This window comes from Cyprinodon tularosa, unplaced genomic scaffold (assembly GCF_016077235.1).
Source record: "Cyprinodon tularosa strain WSP-4 unplaced genomic scaffold, ASM1607723v1 ctg123, whole genome shotgun sequence".
Classification (NCBI taxonomy): domain Eukaryota; kingdom Metazoa; phylum Chordata; class Actinopteri; order Cyprinodontiformes; family Cyprinodontidae; genus Cyprinodon; species Cyprinodon tularosa.
In genome coordinates this window covers 364333-383563 of record NW_024038037.1, presented here as the reverse complement: position 1 = coordinate 383563, position 19231 = coordinate 364333, and the positions used below count along the sequence as shown (strand labels likewise).

Genomic DNA, 19231 nt, shown 5'->3' with positions numbered 1-19231 from the left:
ATCGTACATTATTTAAGATTTAATCAAATCAATGTATTTATTCATCAGCTTTCTGAAAGCTTATAAATATATTAGGGATGCACGATATTGGGATTTTGGCCGATATCCGATATTTTAAAACTCATGTAGCCGATAACCGATATCGATACCGATGTTAAAGCTGGACAAAAATAAGTAGTCATTGAAAATAGCAGTTTTGTTATCCATTTCTGACACTTTGAAAAATAATATACTCAAATATATTTTCATATGCTGATATCAAATTGATTTTTAAAAACGCGGTATCTATCTATTTTACTTTCAAAATCTGGTGAAATTTCATCGTTCTGTTACAAACTCTCGTGATATTTTGCAAATTCTTGTGAGATTTTGTTAGTAAAATAGATCGATACCGCGTCAATATATCAACATATAAAAATATGGAAACATTTGATGAATTTTCGGGGGATTTCGTAGCATAAAGATGACATATAGGAATATTTCATTAGTAAAAGAGATTGATATGGTGTTTTTAAATGGCAATATATCAGCATATGAAGATGTTGGGATATTTTAATGTATCAATATTTTTTCCCTCGTCTTTAGAAGTTTTTAAGTCTGTAAAAAATAAGTTTTTGAGGAAGAAGTAGTTTTTTTTGTTTTTTTTTAGACTTTAGAAACTCAGAAGCTGATCAAATATCGGGTTAAATATTGGTGGGGTGGCCGATGTCCCATATTCAGTTTTAAGGCCGATACTGATAGGGGGCCGATTATATCGTGCATCCCTAAAATATATTTTTATGACACATTTTGTTGACAAAACAATTGTTGAACATGAGAAAAAGTACGCTGCACACAAATGGTTACAGAAAATCAAATTAATTAATAAATAATGATTATATATATATAGAAAAAGATGAAATGATTGAAAAAAAAAGCAAAAAAAATAAAAACGCGCAACTAAAGTTGGAGCAGAAACTTTATTTATAAAGTTGTTATAAAGGTATAAAAATCTCTTATTTGAGGACTATAGAACCTCATAGCTTTATAGTTTAATGAGTTTTAACTAACGATAAGCAGCCTTCTGTTATTGATTAGCGAACCTTTTTCATTGAAACTAGCCTATAACTTCGCTCTGTAACAACAACCGCACCGAAGATTGTTGGCATCAGGATGACCTAGAAATGCAGATTACTTTATTTTAGTTTGGCTTCTGGTCAGCCCAGAATAAATTATGTTGAGCTTCACTTAATCAGAAAGATTGTAGTCTTAGATCTGAGAAAATTAAATTAAAAATATGTTTATATCTATATGATAGCATTAAATGTATAATCACAAAATTTTTTTTGTGAAACTGGATGATCCAGATGCTCATTAAAGTGCGTCCTCGTTGATTCAGGTAGAAACGTTCAAACCTGGTCTGGCATCCAGATGAACCTTCAGCTACCTGTGGGGGTTTGACTGATTTGCTATGAAACACTCGGCTAACCAACATATGCAGTCTGACAGGTTCCAGTTCAGGAGGAAGGAGGGGAAGAAATGGATTTCTCAACACGCCCTACCTGTCTCTCTTTTTCTCTGTAAAAAAACATGTTCTGCTTTGCTGGTTCATTCGTTTAGTTTGAACAAAGCGTCTGAACAGAAAAGGTCATGATATATAAAACCAGTGAGTCACATTTTAGCATTTTCAGCCTGACCTCTATCAGCTCATTTATATTCATTCACTGAAACCCCAAACCTGTGTTTGCTCACTTGAATTCCCTAAAAAGCAAAGTAAGTCCAAATGTTGATCTGCTCCTGCAGACCGGGCCGTCAGATGGTTTTAAAACGGTATCAGGAGGTGTTATTCCTGAATAAACACTTGATTCTGGCTGTTTTTAGCTTAACTTATAGCTGGAGAGCAAAGTTAGAACGGAAACAATGCATCAAAGTGCATAAAAACACCTCTGCTAGCATTTCCTGTCTGCTCCTGATTAGTGATTGTAAAAGCTTAGCTCCTCCAGGCCAGTAGGTGGCGCCCTCACCCACGTTTCTTTCATTAACACCAATCCTAATGATGATCTTTGGTCATTTTCTAAGCTCTATCATGGAGCTGTTAGGAGCTCCGCTGACTTTCACCTCCTCCACCTATTGCTGCGGAATCCTTTCATGTCAGCAATGACATCATAAGCAGAAGTAAAGTTTAAATATTTTGGACCGTCAAATTTGATAAAACAATTCTTCATTTACTATATATAGTTTTTGACATTGATTTAATTGAGCATTACTCTAGACATTCTGTGGACGTATTTAAAAAAAAACTTCTGTTGACCATTAATTTGATAGAGATTGATTAGTGCTAAATAATTATAATAAAAAAGCTATAGATGTTTATAAAAGCATGCACTTTCCCTCTGCTCCTGCACAGCAGTCACCTTGTTCTCACCTTTGGGGTCGAGTTTTGGCTTGTTTACATAAAATTCATTCTCGTTGGAGCACTTTATTACTGTCATCTTGTAGAGGTGCGCTTGTTTTTAGGTTTGTCGTCTTTAAAAATGGTCATTAAGTTTTCCAAAAAGCTGCTTATGGAAGCGTTCATGAAAATACTATAGCAGAGAATCGCCGTTCATTCTTTAACCGTCTGTTTCCTTAATGATCACCGACTATTTAATTAAATTAAATTCAGTTTATTTCTATAGCGGCCTTCTGCTGAGGCCGACTGGGGTTCAAGGAGAAATACAAAAATCAGTCAGGCAGACGAGCTCCTAGCCAGCTTCCACGTCGGAGGATGAAGAGAAAACATCCAGTTAGTCACGGTCAGAGAAACAGGACTACACTGGAAAACAGGCCAAGCTCCAACATCTAGAAACGAAGGTGTTGATGGCAGCAGCACAGCTGATATTTCTCTCCAGGATGATTCTGCAGAGTGGGAGAATAGAGATAGAATGATGAAAAGGGGTCCCTATGTCCTCCAGCAGTCTAAGCCTATAGCAGCATAACTATAGAGATAGCTCAGGATAACCTGAGACTACGATGACATTTGTTGGTTATTGGAAGCCAAAGGAAGCCAGAGCAATGTGATTAGTTAATAGGCCCAAAGGAAAGGAAAGGAAATCTTAGAATCTTTAAATAAAAGAAAAAAAGTAATTTAAGTAATTCCATTGTTGGCCTGAGGGGGTGCTGTTTGCACATTCTTAGTTTGCTTTTATGCAGAAGAAAATTAGTGCAGATTATGGAAGATTTTTCTATAATTTAGGTCTAAAGTCGCCGCTAAAACAGAGCAGCCATCATAAGTGTGTTTTTTCCTTCTGAACAGCCCCATCCAGGAGCCATCAGACTGTGACAGCGCCTCAGAAAAGTTCACCGCCAGGGTTTCATTAGTCTCTCAGAGTGAGCACTCAATACGTAATTAATTAAGCGGCGTTTAATCCTCCGTTTCTCCTCACATCACTTGTGTGGATCTGAGGCTCGACCGATTGGATTAACATTGCCTCCGCCGACTTCTCTGCCAACGCTTCTGGGCTTTTTATTTCAAACCGGCGTACAGAACGCCACGCCATGTGTGCTCGCGTCCTTGGGATGTGTTTCTGTTTTTCGGGCAGATTTGTCACCAGGCCCTGTGTGCGTGCCCCTCTCTGTTTTTAAAGTGCACAATGGAGCCACAGTTGAGTGCAGGCGAGCTTGATGTGATGCTTTGCGGCAGCGTGGCCTGAAGCAGAGCGACGGGCGCGCGGGGTGATTACGTGAGCCGAGGAGAAGGGAGAGAGAGGGATGAATAAGGAGGGAAAGGGGCCAGAGAGAGAGAGAGCGAGGAAAGAGAGCTAACGAGGGAGGCCGGGGGGTGAGGAAAGAGAGCTAAAGAGAGGAGGGGGGAGGGCAGGGGAAGGACAAAGCTGTTGTTACAGTCAGTGAGACATTTGATCAGTTTCTTCCTTCTATCCGAACTCGATCTGTGAGCTGCTTTGCTTTTTGGTTTGTTTCTAGTTTCTCCCAGAATGAGATCAGTGACGTTATCGGCACATCACCAAAACGCTTGTCTGGATTAATCAGCTGGAGTCGCTGTAAAAATGTCCCACTGTGGGAAATACACACATGCAGGATTTATAAAAGCACCTTTAATTAAATAAACCTTCTCAGTCCTTCTCTAATTGGATGTTAAATTCAATCCAAATGGATTCAAACAGTAGATTGTGTTTTTTTTTTTTTTTGTGCTGATTAGAGATGGTTGTTAGGCAGCGTTGGTATTCATGGTGACCCTGCTCCGCTCCGGCCTCTCTCAGGGGGTCACCGGGGTCCTGAAAGGGACCCAAGGCGCCTACTGTCACGGCCGATTACCGCGCGCTGCCGTGACAGGCATTAACCAGCCTCTAACCTCTGCTCCGCCATCATGTCCTCACGCTCCACGGCAGCCTGATGGACGGAGCTCAGCGTTTAGATCATAGCTGCCTCCATTTTCCTAAATCCATCCTCATTCTGTCCATCAGGGCGTCCCCTCTCTTCCCACCCGACCTGACAGGCGGCTTGTGTCTCTGCTCTGTCCCAGTATTTATTGACCCAGCAATGCTTCAGCTCTGCATTGTTTATTAATTATACACAATAATTATAGCCCATTAAAACTAGATCAACATTTAATCAGAACAATTTGAGGATAAAAAAGTATAAATCTATTAACTAAATAATAAGAGAAGGTTTTATTGTTTTCTAAAATATTATGAAATGGTTTTTCTGTCTCCTTTCTGGTAGAACAGAGATGGGAGAGGAAGTCCTTATCCAAACATGGCTGACGTTCGTGTTGAAGTCTTGCTGATTTTCCACCCTCTTGATTTGACAAACAGGAGAAAATTAAACTGAACAGAGAGAGAAAGCCGCAGAGTTCTCTGTGCTCAGGTTTTCAAACACGTCTGTCTCTCCTGGTTTATTTCAGGCGACGTGACGATCCGGCGTTCGCCTCTCATCGTTTCCACTACCTTGTATGATTTTCCAGATGCCTCTGCAGAAATGTTGGACATTGATTGGCTCCAGTTGAGAAAATAGTTATTTACACCTGTAGGCAAAAATCAAAGATTAGAAAAGCTAAACCGAGTTCTCCAAAGGTTGCTGATGATCAGATAGATGATCCTCTATCTGGATCTGCTCGGTTCGTCTCTATAGAACCCGACTGAATGAGTGAACCAGTTCCATGACTCCTGCTTCTTGGAGAAAATCCCAAACTGGTTCAGATAGGCAGCCGTAGACAGAAGACATTAGTCCAGTAAAGACTACGCTGTGCTTTGTGATATGATGTGAAGACCGCCGCTGTAACCTAGACTGTGGTAAACGCTGATGGGCGACACTCTTCCAGAGAAACTGGCTTCCAGTTTCCATCCATCTACAGTAGTAGTATATATATATATATATATATATATATATATATATATATATATATATATATATATATATATATATATTACAGGTGGAACAGTAAATCCACGGTTCACTTCGATATGTTGATTGTTAGCCTGACATGTTGGTCTTGTTGCTGTTAGCATAAACAAAACGTGTTGCACAATGCTTGCACACTGTTGCACTTTTATCCACCACTTTCTTTCCGCCGTCATCGTAGGTCACTCTAAATGCAAAGCGCTCCCATACAGCAGACCTATAAAGTGCTGCTGGCGCGTCTTCCAACTCCTGTTCTTTCCCACTCGCCATACCCACACAATTCTCCACAACAACTGATTTTTTTCTGCTCCACCCGGCTACGCTGCTTCGCTTCTTCTTCTTCTTGTTTACTACTGGTGGTTGGCTTTGGTCGCAGTACCGCCACCTTCTGCTCTGGAGTGTAAACGCTTCGCCTATGAGAAAAACGAGCAGCGCATGAACCGAACGAAACACACGCGGACCGAACCGAGACAGTCGAACCGAACGGTTCGGACCGTTTTCATAAACCGTTCCATCCCTAAGATATATATATATATATATATAGCATGAAATAATGTTATATCAAACTGGTCCTATATACACTCTATTACAGATGGAGTAATGTAACTAAAGTAATCCCTCCCTGGGATTATTATAGTATTTCTGATTCCTGGTTGATGGGACAGGTGTTGTGAATGAAACGGTGCCCAGCTTGAAAGAGCTCCTGTGTGTCGCTGAATGTGAGCATTGATGACTGAAAGACATCTTCTGCCTCCATTTATCTGTTTAATACAGTCTGTTAAATTCATGTTAATGTGGATTTAAAGACATTTCAATTAGTGGAAAAAATTGCAGGGGGGATTATAAAAATAAGTCTAATCAACCAAAACTTCCGCGACCCCCATGCTGTACCTCCATGGATCCTCTAGGGGTTGTGGACCCCCTGTTGAAGACCTCTGCTCTAAAGTATTCTTTCTGTCATAATTTGTGGACATTAAGATCTAAAAAGAAGCATCATCTCCTGGTCAGACTCTGTGATTCAGGGAAAGGTTGGAGTCAGAGTAAATAAACATGCACACCCAGGAGAAGGCCAGTGGCTGGAGGTTGGAGGGGATTTTGCTGCCATTCGCTGTCGTTTGACTGGGAGCGGCCATTTTGAATGGCTGCTACTGTAGCGCCTCAGGATGCTTATCTGTGCTTCTGCAAAGCTGTGATCATTGTTGGTTGCTAACACGCCTTCATGCCATGTTTATAATAAAGAACTAAAACCTTAGGAAAAAAACTGCAATCTAGATATAACATAATATAATATAATATAATATTATAGTATAAAATAAACTAAAACTGGGAATTAAAAGGAAGGACCTAATTAAGACAAAGCAGCATTCATTGAAGTGTTTATCTGTTTTTTTTATAGAGGATTCAGTTTACATCAATTTAATTGAACCATATTTGAAAAATGTATCTTTTAGCTTTTATTACATATATAAATAAGTTCATAGTAGCAAAACTATAAACTTTTAAATTCTGGAATTTCCCCCAAAAATTACACATTCTTAATAAATAATAAAATACAAGTAAAAGCAGATAAAAACTTCCAAACCCTAAAAATGAAGGAAACATAAATAAATTAGAGAAAAAATAAATGGTTACAGCTTAATTAAACTAAACTAGAATGAAAAATACCAAACTATAATAATAATAATAGATTTTTCCCTCATTTATGGACATTAGGTGTTTTTTTTTTTCCTCCTGCTCCAGTTTTTATTGCTGTGGGAATAAAGAAGCGTTCGGTCCTCATGATCTGCAGCTAAAATAGAAATCTGGACTAAAACACATTTAGATCATGATGTAATTAGATCATTCCATCAGAACCGGTTCGCTGTGTAAAAAACCGGACCAAGATTCGGATCATAGTGTTTGTTTTGTTTAGGAAAACACTGATGTTGCCAAACTGGGACCTGCGTGTTGGTTGGTTGCTTAGATGTGACGGGTCGATGTGCAACCAGCCGTTTCCTGTTCAGAACCACTGAAGGCTGAAAAATGCGTCGGCTGACATCATTTTTTATTCATCCTCCCCTTCCTCCATCCTCTCTACCTAAATCTGACGGCGAGGGTCTGGAAGGAGCCCGGCCTGCCTGGGATTAGTCGGTTAACTCTGACTGGACGGAGTAGGGCCGAGTCATTCAGCCGGCCTGAGCCGATTCAACAATCCCCTTCTGTTTAAATCCCAGTCAGGCCCGCCTGGACCACAGCCTTGGCACCGACTGCCTGCCGGGTTTTATCCTGCATGCGAAGGAAAGCTGGACTACAAAGCAGGAAAAGTTGATCTTTGTGGAGAGACAGAAGCCTCTGTTTTTATCTCGGTGCTCCAAAGAGGAGGAGTTCATGTGAAATGTTTTCTTTCCCACCACGTGACCTCTGACCCGTTCCCATCTCCGAGCGTAAACCTTCCTCCTCCTCCTCTTCCTCTCTGAGCAACGTAAACAGCATGGAGATGTTGAGGGCATCTCTGCAGGGTTGTAGGGGGCTTAGTGTTACGCTAACAGGTCTGTGAAAGAAAATGCGTGTTTGCACACACAAACACACTAAGGGGGGGGGGCTTTAAGCGGCTTTGTCTGTAATGTGCTTCTGGGTCTCTGCTGCAGGTCAGCCCAGCCGGGCCCGGCCCTCGTTAACATGCTCTCCATGTCCACTAACATCAGCGTCTCACTGAAGCGAGAGGATTCAGATCAAAATGATTGGTAGCTGGAGGGGAGGGAGGGAGGGGGGAGGGGGGGAGGAAAACTGCATGTTTATGAAGTGGGTCGAGTCAGAAGGCTGGTTCTGGAGAGGCTGCTGCAGGAACAAGGTGAGGTTTGCAAGGTGGGTGAGATAGGAGGGGGGAGGGGGGAAGCAGAGGGGAGTAAAAGGGTGAGGATGGGGAGGGGGGGGGCGCTAAGCGCTGGCAGAAAGCCAAGCCTCTAAGCTCTGGCAGCTCGTTAGCCTCTGTGTTACTGACCTGATAGACCACAACCCCCCCCCCACCACCACCACCATGATCTAATGTGGATGCAGTTCCACCATCTGGCCTCTAGAGGCAGCAGCAGAGCAGAGACATGGAGCTGGATGGAGAGGAGGATGACTGCCTTCATCCTGCTTACTGTCACACATGGAAACTCCTCGTTTCCTCTCCTCGTTTCCTCTCCTTCATCCTCCTCCTTCTCTCACATTAACTTCAGGGCTCCCTTAAAAAAAACTTTATCAAAAATAAATCCAACCTTTCTTCTTTATTTGAGGCTACCTTTTGACCTGAATTCAATTAATCAGTTTATGGGTCAGATATGAGCTGGAAATGAATCTGATCTCTGTAAAATTTCACCTGCACACGGAAAGGAACCTATTTCTATAAAAAAATAATCTAATTAACGACGCCTTTGAAGTATACGGAAGAGGATTAGGGCCACTGAAAAAAAAATAAAGTTAACTGATTTTTCAATTTTATTTCAGTTTAACATCATGGCAAAAAAAGTCAGAATTCTGACTTTAATCTCAGAATTCTGACTTTTTTATTGTCAGAAAAAAGTCAGAATTCTGACTTTTTTCCAATAATAAATTGAAAAAAATGTTTAAAATCAGTAAACTTTTTTTTTTTTCCCACTGGCCTTAATCCTCTTCCGTAGAGGTAAAATGTGACAGATGATGAGTTTTAATCAGAGTGAGTTATTGCCTCCACCTATTCTTCATTGACATCTTCTTAGTAAATCTGTTTCAGAATTCTACACCTAAAGTTAAATCAATTCAAAAGAACCTGCAGGTTTCTTTAAAATTGTATATTTTGCAACCAAAATAATGTGGAAAACCATAATAAAGAAAGTGACCAACTGTGAGATTTTTGATACAATATTATTACGATACTACAATATAACTATATATTGCAGTATTTTTCCCTGTTGTCAAAATGAAATATATATATAAAAAGCGAGTGCTTTATATGTTAATCAGAAGGTATTGATCACTTACTTTTTTTGGTATCCATGTTGTTTGGAGTTTAAGTCAGTCAGCGTTTTCCACTGTGACCGCCTCGACTACAGATATGGCGCTGCACCGCACAGCAAAGGGCTCCACAGCGCCATCTGCCAGAGTGGCGGTGCAGAGGTAGCCCATTTTGCCTCATTGTTTTAGGTGAAACTGTTTTTTGTTTTAAAAAAATCGATACAAGGAACTGAAAGATCGATATTATATTGGGCAGCCAAAAATCACGATATATCGCCAAAACGATTTTTTTCCCACACCCTTATTTGCTACTTTATTAGCTGCCGTCAGGTTTAGCAATATTCTATGGAAGCCCGTTTCCGCCACTCAGTAAGAAAAAAAAAAGTTATCTCATTATATTGAGATAGTAACTCAATATAATGAGATAATTGTTTTTTTTTTACAGAATGGTTAAAACGGGCTTCCATAATATTCAGCTTTTTAGGAGAGACGTTTAGCATTTCTGTTTTCTTCTAATTCACGTTTCAGCAATGCTTCTGCTGTCGGCCTCAGCTTCTATCTGCTCTTTTTCTAGGAAACTAGTGAACTCTTTCTATTTTCTGCTTTATGCTGTAAAGTTCAGCATATTTCTACCAGTTTACACTTTCATCATGCAGCATTCACACACTTTACTCAACAAATGCCAATTATTGTAGCTTTTGACTAAAAATGCAGTTTGTGATGTAAACATTGCTTTGAAAGTGTGCAGCAGAAACCCGTTTCATCTAGGAAACCATAAAGCAGAACCAGACCAACTGCTGTACCAAACGCCATGCAGGAAAAGTGAAGCGTAAATATTTCAGAGGCGGCCATATTGGCACCATGTGGGCTATTTAAAGTCTTTTTCTTAGCTTTTTTTCCCCCACTCACTGCATACAGGTGAATATTCTCAGACTTCCAGGTCATTGCCGTTCATAAAAAGTGAAAAAACAATCCACTGGACTTTGTTTCCAAATTTGAGGACGTATCGCTTCCCATCCAGGAAGCTTTTTCAATTCAAAATGTCAGAAATAGCGTTGAGTTCAGGACTTTATAGAGTTGATAGCCTCGAACGCAATGCTGTTTCTAAGCTAAACGTCTTCAAACTTGGAAACAGTCCTCTGGATTGTTTTCTAATTAAAACAAATAATTTCTAATCTAGTTAAAAAAGCCTTGCACCCCCCCCCCCCTCCCTCCACCTGTTCAAATAGAAAATGTTTCCATTAAATAGAGGAGCCAGTTTATGGATATAGACCTATTTCTGGTAGAAGTGCTGAGGGGTTCATGTCGTCATCATTATCTGTTCAGAATAATCCTTCCAAACCCAGTTTGTCTCACAATGGCGGCAGACAAAGATGAACTTCAGCCGAACGGACGGGAGAAAAACATGTTTTTGTTTGGGTTGAAGGAATTGAATTACGCTCGTCGACATCATCAATCACGCTGCCTTTCATCTCCTGTTTACCTGCATCTGTTTTCTTTGTCTCGTCGGCTCATCGCTTGCCGAGCGTTTTAAGGCTTTTCCAATAAAAAAACAAAACGTCTTTTTTAATAAGCGCCCGGCGCTCTCCTGGGTGTCGTTAGCGCTAATGCTCGATAAAGCGCTGAATCCACCCGCAGCCTGCCAGCATGTGTGCCGTCAGCGCCGCCTCCCCTAACAGCCTCCTTCATAAGGCCCGTCAGCGCAGTTAGACATATTACAGTCACAATTACTCAGGCTAATTGACTTCAGGGATGTGAAATATTCCGCCGCAGAGAGGCGGCCGAGGTGACGGACGGTGATTTTATTAAAGGGGAGTGAGTCATATCCTTCCTCAGAGGGAGGCCCTGTTGTTCCTCTGATGGTTCTGTGTCTGTGGCCCGTTCTGACCCTCTTCTTCTCCGCTTCCTCCTCCAGCTACGTCCAACGGCACCATGGAGGGCATCGACAACCAGGAGGGAGGGGTGTGCAAGACCAAGTCCATGAAGATAGTCATGAAAGTGGGACAGAGTGAGTATCCTGAGATACGGCCGCAAAGCAGAAAACTCTGAATAAGGTCAGAGGAGGCGGTGCGGCGAGCTGCTCCATCGTCTCCATGACACCCGGTGGGGGGGGGCAGGAAATGTATTCCAGCAAACCCTGATGCACACGAGCACAGGGTGCATCTGCTCTCACACGCCTCCCTACATGTATGCTAATCTAGTTTAGATGACTTAGAATTGATGCATCATTTTCCTGGAAGATTTACCATTGGTGAAGCTTCGTCACGTGCACGCCTCTGAGGGCCCTGCATGTCTCTTTAAGGGTCGTGCACGACCCTCTGAGGGCCATGCATGGCCCTCAGAGGGTCGTGCACGTCCCTCTGAGGGCCATGCATGACCCTCAGAGGGACGTGCACGGCCCTCAGAGGGATATGCATGACCCTCAGAGGTGTCCACGCCCCCGGCCTGCTCCTGAACACCAACCTTCTGATGATTCCTGCAGAGATACAGCTCATAAATCTCAATATTTGTGAGCTTAAGCTGAGATCTGGATCTGGTGGTGTTTATTTCCAATCAGTAGAGAAATTTGTTCTTAGATGAAGATTAGAAAAGTTTTCACACCCTTTGTTATTTGGCATCATCTCCTTTGTCAAAACCATATATATTTTTTTAAATCCTATTTAATCAATTTAAATGGGTAAAAAAAAACGCCACTATTGCCGAATTCCACCCTGAAAAACCTTTTCCCACAGCATGATGCTGCCACCACCATGTCATCTATTGATTGAATTGTGTTCCATTATTTTTTAAGTAAAAAACATATTTCATCAACAGTGCTAATTACACTGATGAATTAATGCTGGTTTATAATCCAGGTCGTCTGCGTGTGTCCCAGTTAATGCATATATGCCTACATCTGCTCTACTCATCCGTACTTCCTGTTTGGTACCTTAACGGCTAGTTTTGTTTGTATGACCGCTATTATGGAAAATGACTGGTGAAGATGGAGCAGCTAGAAGAGCGAGGTGCGCGAGAACGCTGGGACCCTTTTTCCAGCTGAATCCCCGTTCTTTTTAGCCCTCATACCCCTCCGTTGTTGCACAAACTCGCCCCCACTTCCTCACCTTCTCGGCCGAATCTAGACTGCTGCAGGAGGATAACCTTTAGACAACGCATGCACGTATCGGCTGATAGCAATAGGAGAAAGAAAACGCTAATATCAGCCCAAAAAAAGCTGATTTCTCGCCCTAAACACGTCTTTATGATTGACATGATCCGATTATTTGCCAATTCAAGGCTTCTGGTGTCTTTTCCAGTCGGCTGTTTCTGCACAAACATAAAGATGTGAGCTGAGGAGTCCTGAGTTTCCCCTGCTGATCTGTGTTTTCTGGTTCTTTCAGATCCCTCTGACCCTGTTTCACCCAAAGACAGCCCTACGAGAACACCTTATAAACCTCTCGATGACAACAGGGAGTCGAACGAAGTTCCCGACCATCCTGGTGAGGCCGCCTCTGTCAGACTCACATCCTTTGGTCATGTGCAGGGTTTCTAGAAACACTGGAAGTTTTTAGAGTGAGAGGCCAAAGTGTGTCAGCCAATCATCAGCCAGTAATTGAATGTTACCTGTAAAAGTGAAAGGCATCTCTGGCCCTTCAAGGACTTCTAAGGTGTCTCCAGGCTGCTCCCATTTCAGCCTTAACCCGTCACTTAGGTGACATTTCCAGGAAAACGATCTGATTGCTGCCTGCCGTCCTCCACAAACAGAACCTGCCTGTTTGAGGCCGAGTGGCTTTGTTTCGCTCGCTTCTATCTCTGCTGTTAGATCGCAGCTGAAAAAATGTCTCAGTAAGAAAATCAGAAGCAGGGGAGGAACTGAGGCTGATCCACATAAACAGTCCCCCTGAAAAAAACAACAACTAAAAACAAAATGAAGCTGATTTTCCTGGTGCTCCTCTGGCTGATCCGCCATCTTTAAAAAAACCTAACCTGTAGATTCCGATTATTTTATACCCGACAGTAAGGACTTAACTTTACATCAAGTTGTGCACTTTAATCTCAGAATTCTGACTTTTATCTCAGAATTCTGACTTTTTTCGCAGAATTCTGACAATAAAAAAGTCAGAATTCTGCGAAAAAAGTCAGAATTCTGAGATTAAAGTCAGAATTCTGTGAAAAAAAGTCAGAATTCTGAGATTATAGTCAAAATTCTGCGAAAAAAGTCAGAATTCTGAGATTATAGTCAAAATTCTGCGAAAAAAGTCAGAATTCTGAGATTATAGTCAGAATTCTGCAAAAAAAGTCAGAATTCTGCGAAAAAAGTCAGAATTCTGGGATTAAAGTCAGAATTCTGAGATTATAGTCAGAATTCTGCGAAAGAAGTCAGAATTCTGACTTTTTTCCCATACAAAACTGAAATAAAATTTTTAAATCAGTAACTTTTTTTTCCCAGTGGCCCTAATCCTCTTCCGTATAAAAGAAATTAGAGCGCTTAAAGAAGAAAAAAAAAACACTTGGATTGTCTTATTTCAAGTGAATATTATTTAATTATTTCTTCTTCTAAGAGTAAAAATACTGAATCCATTGGCAGATAATCTTATTTACCTGCTTAAATTAAGGGTAAACACACTTGATTTAAGACATTTTTATTTATTTATGGATTGTTTTTGCAGTGTAAAGGTAAATTATCTGAATCTCGCCTGTTCAAATCAAGGGGAAAAAAAGATTAATGTTATTATGATTCTATTTACATTTCTGCTCTGGGATCCGTTCTTCACAGCTGCTGCATTAATGAATCCTGATCTATTAAACCAAACATTATTGAATCTTTGGGTCTAAATCAGTCAGAAGTCTGTTTAACATGGACCCTTGGATCCGTTAGATCTGCAGCCGTTAGCTTCCTCCGGTGGTCCTTCAGTCGCTGCTGCTAGCGGAGCATATGTCCCTCAGAGAGCTGCAGGCAGCATAATCCCCCCTTCAGTAAGAGAGGGGTCCTCTCTTCGGGTGTCCCTCCATCCATCCAGCCAGCGGTTAAAGCACTTTCAGTCCCGCTGGGAGGTCCGGCAGACGCAGTAATCCGGCCCGTCCCGGGCAGAGCAGCGCTCTCCTTCCCTTTAGTGTTGGATCTGAACCAGAGCCTCCATCGCTGGGAGTCAGAGCACAGCTTGCCTTCTATAATTGATGTTTCATGACCGTATCAAATATTTCTATTTTCTCCCCTCTGGGGCTGTTAGCCAGAAAATCCAGTTACTTTTTATGTCTTTCAAAATGCAATTTATCTGAGAGCCGTTTGCCAGGATGGGCTGTCAGCCTCTGATGGCTCTGCCTTCAAGGTTGAAGTCGTCTGCAGGCTGAATCTGAAGGATCAGGAACATTTTCTCTGCCAGCGGCTCTGAGGGACAAGTTTAGGGAAAGGAGAGGATGAAACGGGCTTGTTGTTCCTGATCCGACTCGGAGTTCGGATCACTTCTGTGTCGTTCTGGTTCCTGAATCCTTTCCTCCGTTCTCGCAGGGAAATCCCACACAGACGTCGGCGGAGGAGGCGGCAGCAGCGGCGACGGGAAGTCATCCAGCGCCATTGGCTCCGAGGTGGCCATCTTCGTGGGCATCGCCTCGGGCAGCGTCATCTTCATCGTCATCATCGTCATGCTGGTCCTGCTGCTGCTGAAGTACCGACGGCGGCACCGCAAGCACTCGCCGCAGCACACGGCCACGCTGTCGCTGAGCACGCTGGCCACGCCCAAACGGAGCGGAGGCGGCGGCAACAACAACGGCTCGGAGCCCAGCGACATCATCATCCCGCTCAGGACTGCTGACAGCGTCTTCTGCCCGCACTACGAGAAGGTGAGCGGGGACTACGGACACCCCGTCTACATCGTTCAGGAGATGCCTCCTCAGAGCCCCGCCAACATCTACTACAAGGTCTGAGGTGGAGACCTGGGGAAGCAGGAACCCGACGATCCACGGACAGAGCGGGGACGCCAACCGGCCGTCCCGCCTTTTCTCTCTCTGTCCACCCCTCCTCCTTTCCTCTGTTGTTTCGTCGCTAGTCGTTTCCTCTCTGAGTTTCTGCTGTTCGGTCGCAGAGCGGCGAAGCAGCCGACGCTCGCCGTCAGCGTTCTGCTAACGAGTGGATGGATTTATGGACGTGAGGGAGGGACTACCGCAGCAGGAAGTGGGTGAAGCGGGAACTATGGCGGACAGACTGGAAGCAGAGAGATTTCCTCTCTGGGACTTTTTTTTTTTTTCCGATCACCCCGTCACCTCTCCACCCACATGTCTCCCATCGCACACAAACACTCACAGAGACGGACTCACCGCTGTCGTCGACCGCATCATCTCTCCTCATCCTCAGCTCCGTTTTCTCACCCGTTTCTTTTTTACTTGAAGGTTTTAGAGAAAACGGCGGCTTCTGTTTATGTTCCTCATCTCTCCCGGTTTTGTTCGTATCTGTTTTTGCTTTTATACTCCGGCATAGTTGGAGTGCAGATAGTTTGGTTTTTTACCCCCCCCTGCCGATTGTCGGGTGTGTCATCGGACGTCACGCGTTGCAGCGACTCAGTTCAAACCGGAGGAGGTGGACCCTGCAGAGAGGAGGACTTTTTTTGTATCTTACATAGCGCAGCACTTTTAACACTCCTTACTTTAGCTCCTCCACACAGAGAAGGAGACGCGGCGACGTCCGCAGACGGGACTCCAGTTCGCCTTACTGCTGTAAGACCTGGTGGAGGTTAGGGTAGCCGGCTGAAACGGTTCTAGGTACTGTAACTAAGGGTACCCGAAGGGCCCAAAACTCAGCCTGATCGGTGCTCTCCTGTTCTGTTTTCTGTAAAGCACACGGGCATCAGTTAAACCTTCATTAGCGTTTCCTTCTCGTGAGTCTTTGCTTCTCTTTTGTTCACTTCAAATAGATGTACATTAAAAAAAAGGACATTAAATGATGAAAAAACTACAAAAATAAGTGGATAAAATTTATTTATGATAGACACAGAGCACAGGTGTTGTCAGGCGGCGTGAAGAAGAAGAAGAAGAAACTAACTTTAATATATAAGGGGTATAAGTGCACATTATGCAATCTAGGTTTTGATGATTTGATATCTGTGAAGCCGCTCGGCCTGGAAGGAAAGTTCTGGATCCGGCTCCAGTTATCCCCAAAATAACGTGCAGAGTAGCTGTTTCTCCCAAAGGAATAAAAGTTCCCACAATCACCCAGTGTGCCCGATCTCTCTCTCCATTCACACCCTCCACCTACACCATGCATGTGTGTTTGGTCATGTGAGCGTCAGTGACTCCAGGCTTAGATCCTCTACGGCCTCCCCCCCCCCCCCGAGCATCAGTCAGCCCATCGCTTCCATCCTCATCCATCCATGAGCATCGAATTTCACCGAAAAAGCCAAGCCTTGTTATTAACTGAGGTTTGTGCCTCTGAGAGGCTACAAAATCTGCAAATATGCAATTCTTATTTATTTTTTTAATCAATTCTAAGAAGAAAAAAAGTGTTCTTAACAACCGAGAGATGTAACAACAAACCAACATGACAAAAAACTAGCAAGAGTACGTCACACCAGTCTGTTTTCTCTTCTGTTTTGTTCTTTTCCTTCTGTTTTTCGACAACGTGCCGTAGTACAAACTGTGAAGATATATTAAATAAAAAAAGCATCAGTAACAGAACCGGACCGATGTTTAAAGGTGTGGGAGGGGAAAAAAAGACAAACACAAACAGAAAAAAATGGCTTTTAGTTGCTTTCTGTCTGCGGCAGAATCTGACAATCTCCTTAGTTTCTTTGAATCTGGCGTCCTTTTCTCAGCGCCCGATTGGCCGCCGCCCGCCGCCGTTTGAACGACGGGGGGCTCAGGCCGGCGGGCGGCTGGAGAGAAGCACCTCAGGCGACTGTAAAATGCCTTGCTCGTATGGTCAGCCCATGGTCACTCGACTCAGTAAATTTGCACCGTACTTCTGTAGGTAAGAACCTGTAAATACATTAATGTTTGTATTGTATATGGATCCTGGGTTGTTACAATAGCCTTATTCACCTTTGTAGGAAAGTAAATAAAAAAAGAAAAAGTGAATTACACTTCAGTAAAACAGAGCATACTACTTTTTTGGTAAATAGCTTATGTAAATAGTGACCAGAACCCGATAAAAAAAAAGCAAACATTTTTTTATAAACTCTTAAAGTAAGATGTTTTGTATAAAATTTGAATTTTTTGCTATGTATTTTAGCTAGCGCTCTATGGAAAGCCCGTGTCCTCCCCACTTCCTCCCGTTTTGCACTGTTTCCATGGTAATTTGGTTTAAAAAAAAAGAGAAAAGTTGCCAAACCGACTGCTGCATATTTGTGCCATAAGTGTGTACCATAAATATTTATTAAATTAGTTTGTTTTTGTTTGTTTTTTCTCTCTCTCTCTCTCTTATGTTCCGTTGACGGTTTAATTTCAGTCCAGTTTGTAAGTAACAGTATTATATTAGCATCGTTTGTCGTCCGCCCCGGTTGTATTTTGTCATGTCACGATTACGGCTGCCTCGTTCCTCGCAGTGTCAGAAGGCCCAGGTTGTTGAAGAAAATAAAAACCTTTTCAAATTCAAGAATTTTAAATTAATTTCAAAGAGGATAAATGACACACATTCCACCAGTCTGTTACAAACTGAAAATGTTTTACAATAAAATGTTTTTTCCTATGGACATGCTGTCTGGGAGTGATTTATGTCTCATCAGCTTTCAATTCACTGTTTAAACTGCTGAGTGTAATTTACCGTCTTACACCTTATTATGCTTTAATACGGTGCAGCTGCCGGTGTTCTGTCAGACCAGCATACCCATAGTCCATACCCATTTATCCATTTAGTTTTGTACGAAAAATAGTCTTTTAGCTACCTCAAAAGACGTGTATCCCTTTTAGTCATGTACAAAAAGAAACTATTTAATTACGCACTTTTTGGTGTTATTTGAACTGTTCGATGCGAAATGCGATCTCACCATAATTTTATTTTTTTTGTTCACGACTAAAGGGATAGAAGCATGCAGAGGTAGTTTAAAGTCTATTTTTCGTACAAAACTAAAAAGATAAACGCAAGGTTGATGTTTTGCGCATGATTATTTACTGTAGCTATGCTGGTCTGACGCGGTATGCCCATCTGATAGAACACGGGGTCCAGTTTTAAGACTGATACGAAAGTTTGATTTTGCAAAATACAGTTAATTTATTTAAACTCTTTTACTAAATACTGTGGTTTTAGGCATTATAACGTGTACAGGTTATTTATTTTTCACTAAAATGTATTACTCTATTAATATTAGGGGTGTTCCAATACAATTTTTTTATTTCCGATACGATACTGATATTGCAGCTTGGAGAATTGACCAATACTGATATTGACCCGATATGATATCATACAGACTTTCACGAATTATTTTGAACTGTATAGAAAAAGGCTTGATCAAGTTACATGACTAATACAACAAAAGTTATGAAAAAATGGAGCCATGTAATATTAACCAATGGGTTACAAACAGTGTCATTTTTCAGCCCAAATACCGATACCTGGCTTTGCATATCGGCCTATAACGATACCATCTGTTTGAAATGGATGTGTGTGTATATATGAAGAACTGCATACTACTTGGATGTAAAATAATTGCCATCATGGCTTTATCAAGCTGCTGCCTACCTTTGTGAGGCAGGAAAAAGACTAAAACAAAGTGAATCCAGTAGACGTTTTTATTGCCTACCTGGAATGGGTGACAACAGTTGAATAAACTTTTGGCTCTTAAAATGGTATCGGCCCTATTTGTTGGTACTCGCTTATACAGATACCATCATTTTAGTGCTGGATCCGGGTCCCGCCTGATACTGGTATCAGTGCAACACTACAGAAGCAGAGTCAGTATAATGTCAGAGATTTTTGATGCCGGTTAATATA

At 42.1% G+C, this 19231-nt stretch overlaps 1 protein-coding gene across 1 annotated transcript in view; it reads left to right on the top strand.

Moving 5' to 3' along the window:
• efnb2a (ephrin-B2a) overlaps positions 1-17993 on the top strand; it is a 31859-nt gene extending 13866 nt beyond the window's left edge. The window contains exons 3-5 of the mRNA XM_038276208.1: positions 11249-11341; positions 12714-12812; positions 14822-17993. Coding sequence (XP_038132136.1) covers positions 11249-11341; positions 12714-12812; positions 14822-15237 — 608 coding nt within the window. The 3' untranslated portion in view covers positions 15238-17993. The remainder of the gene's footprint in view (positions 1-11248; positions 11342-12713; positions 12813-14821) is intronic.
• Positions 17994-19231: the final 1238 nt, after the last annotated feature.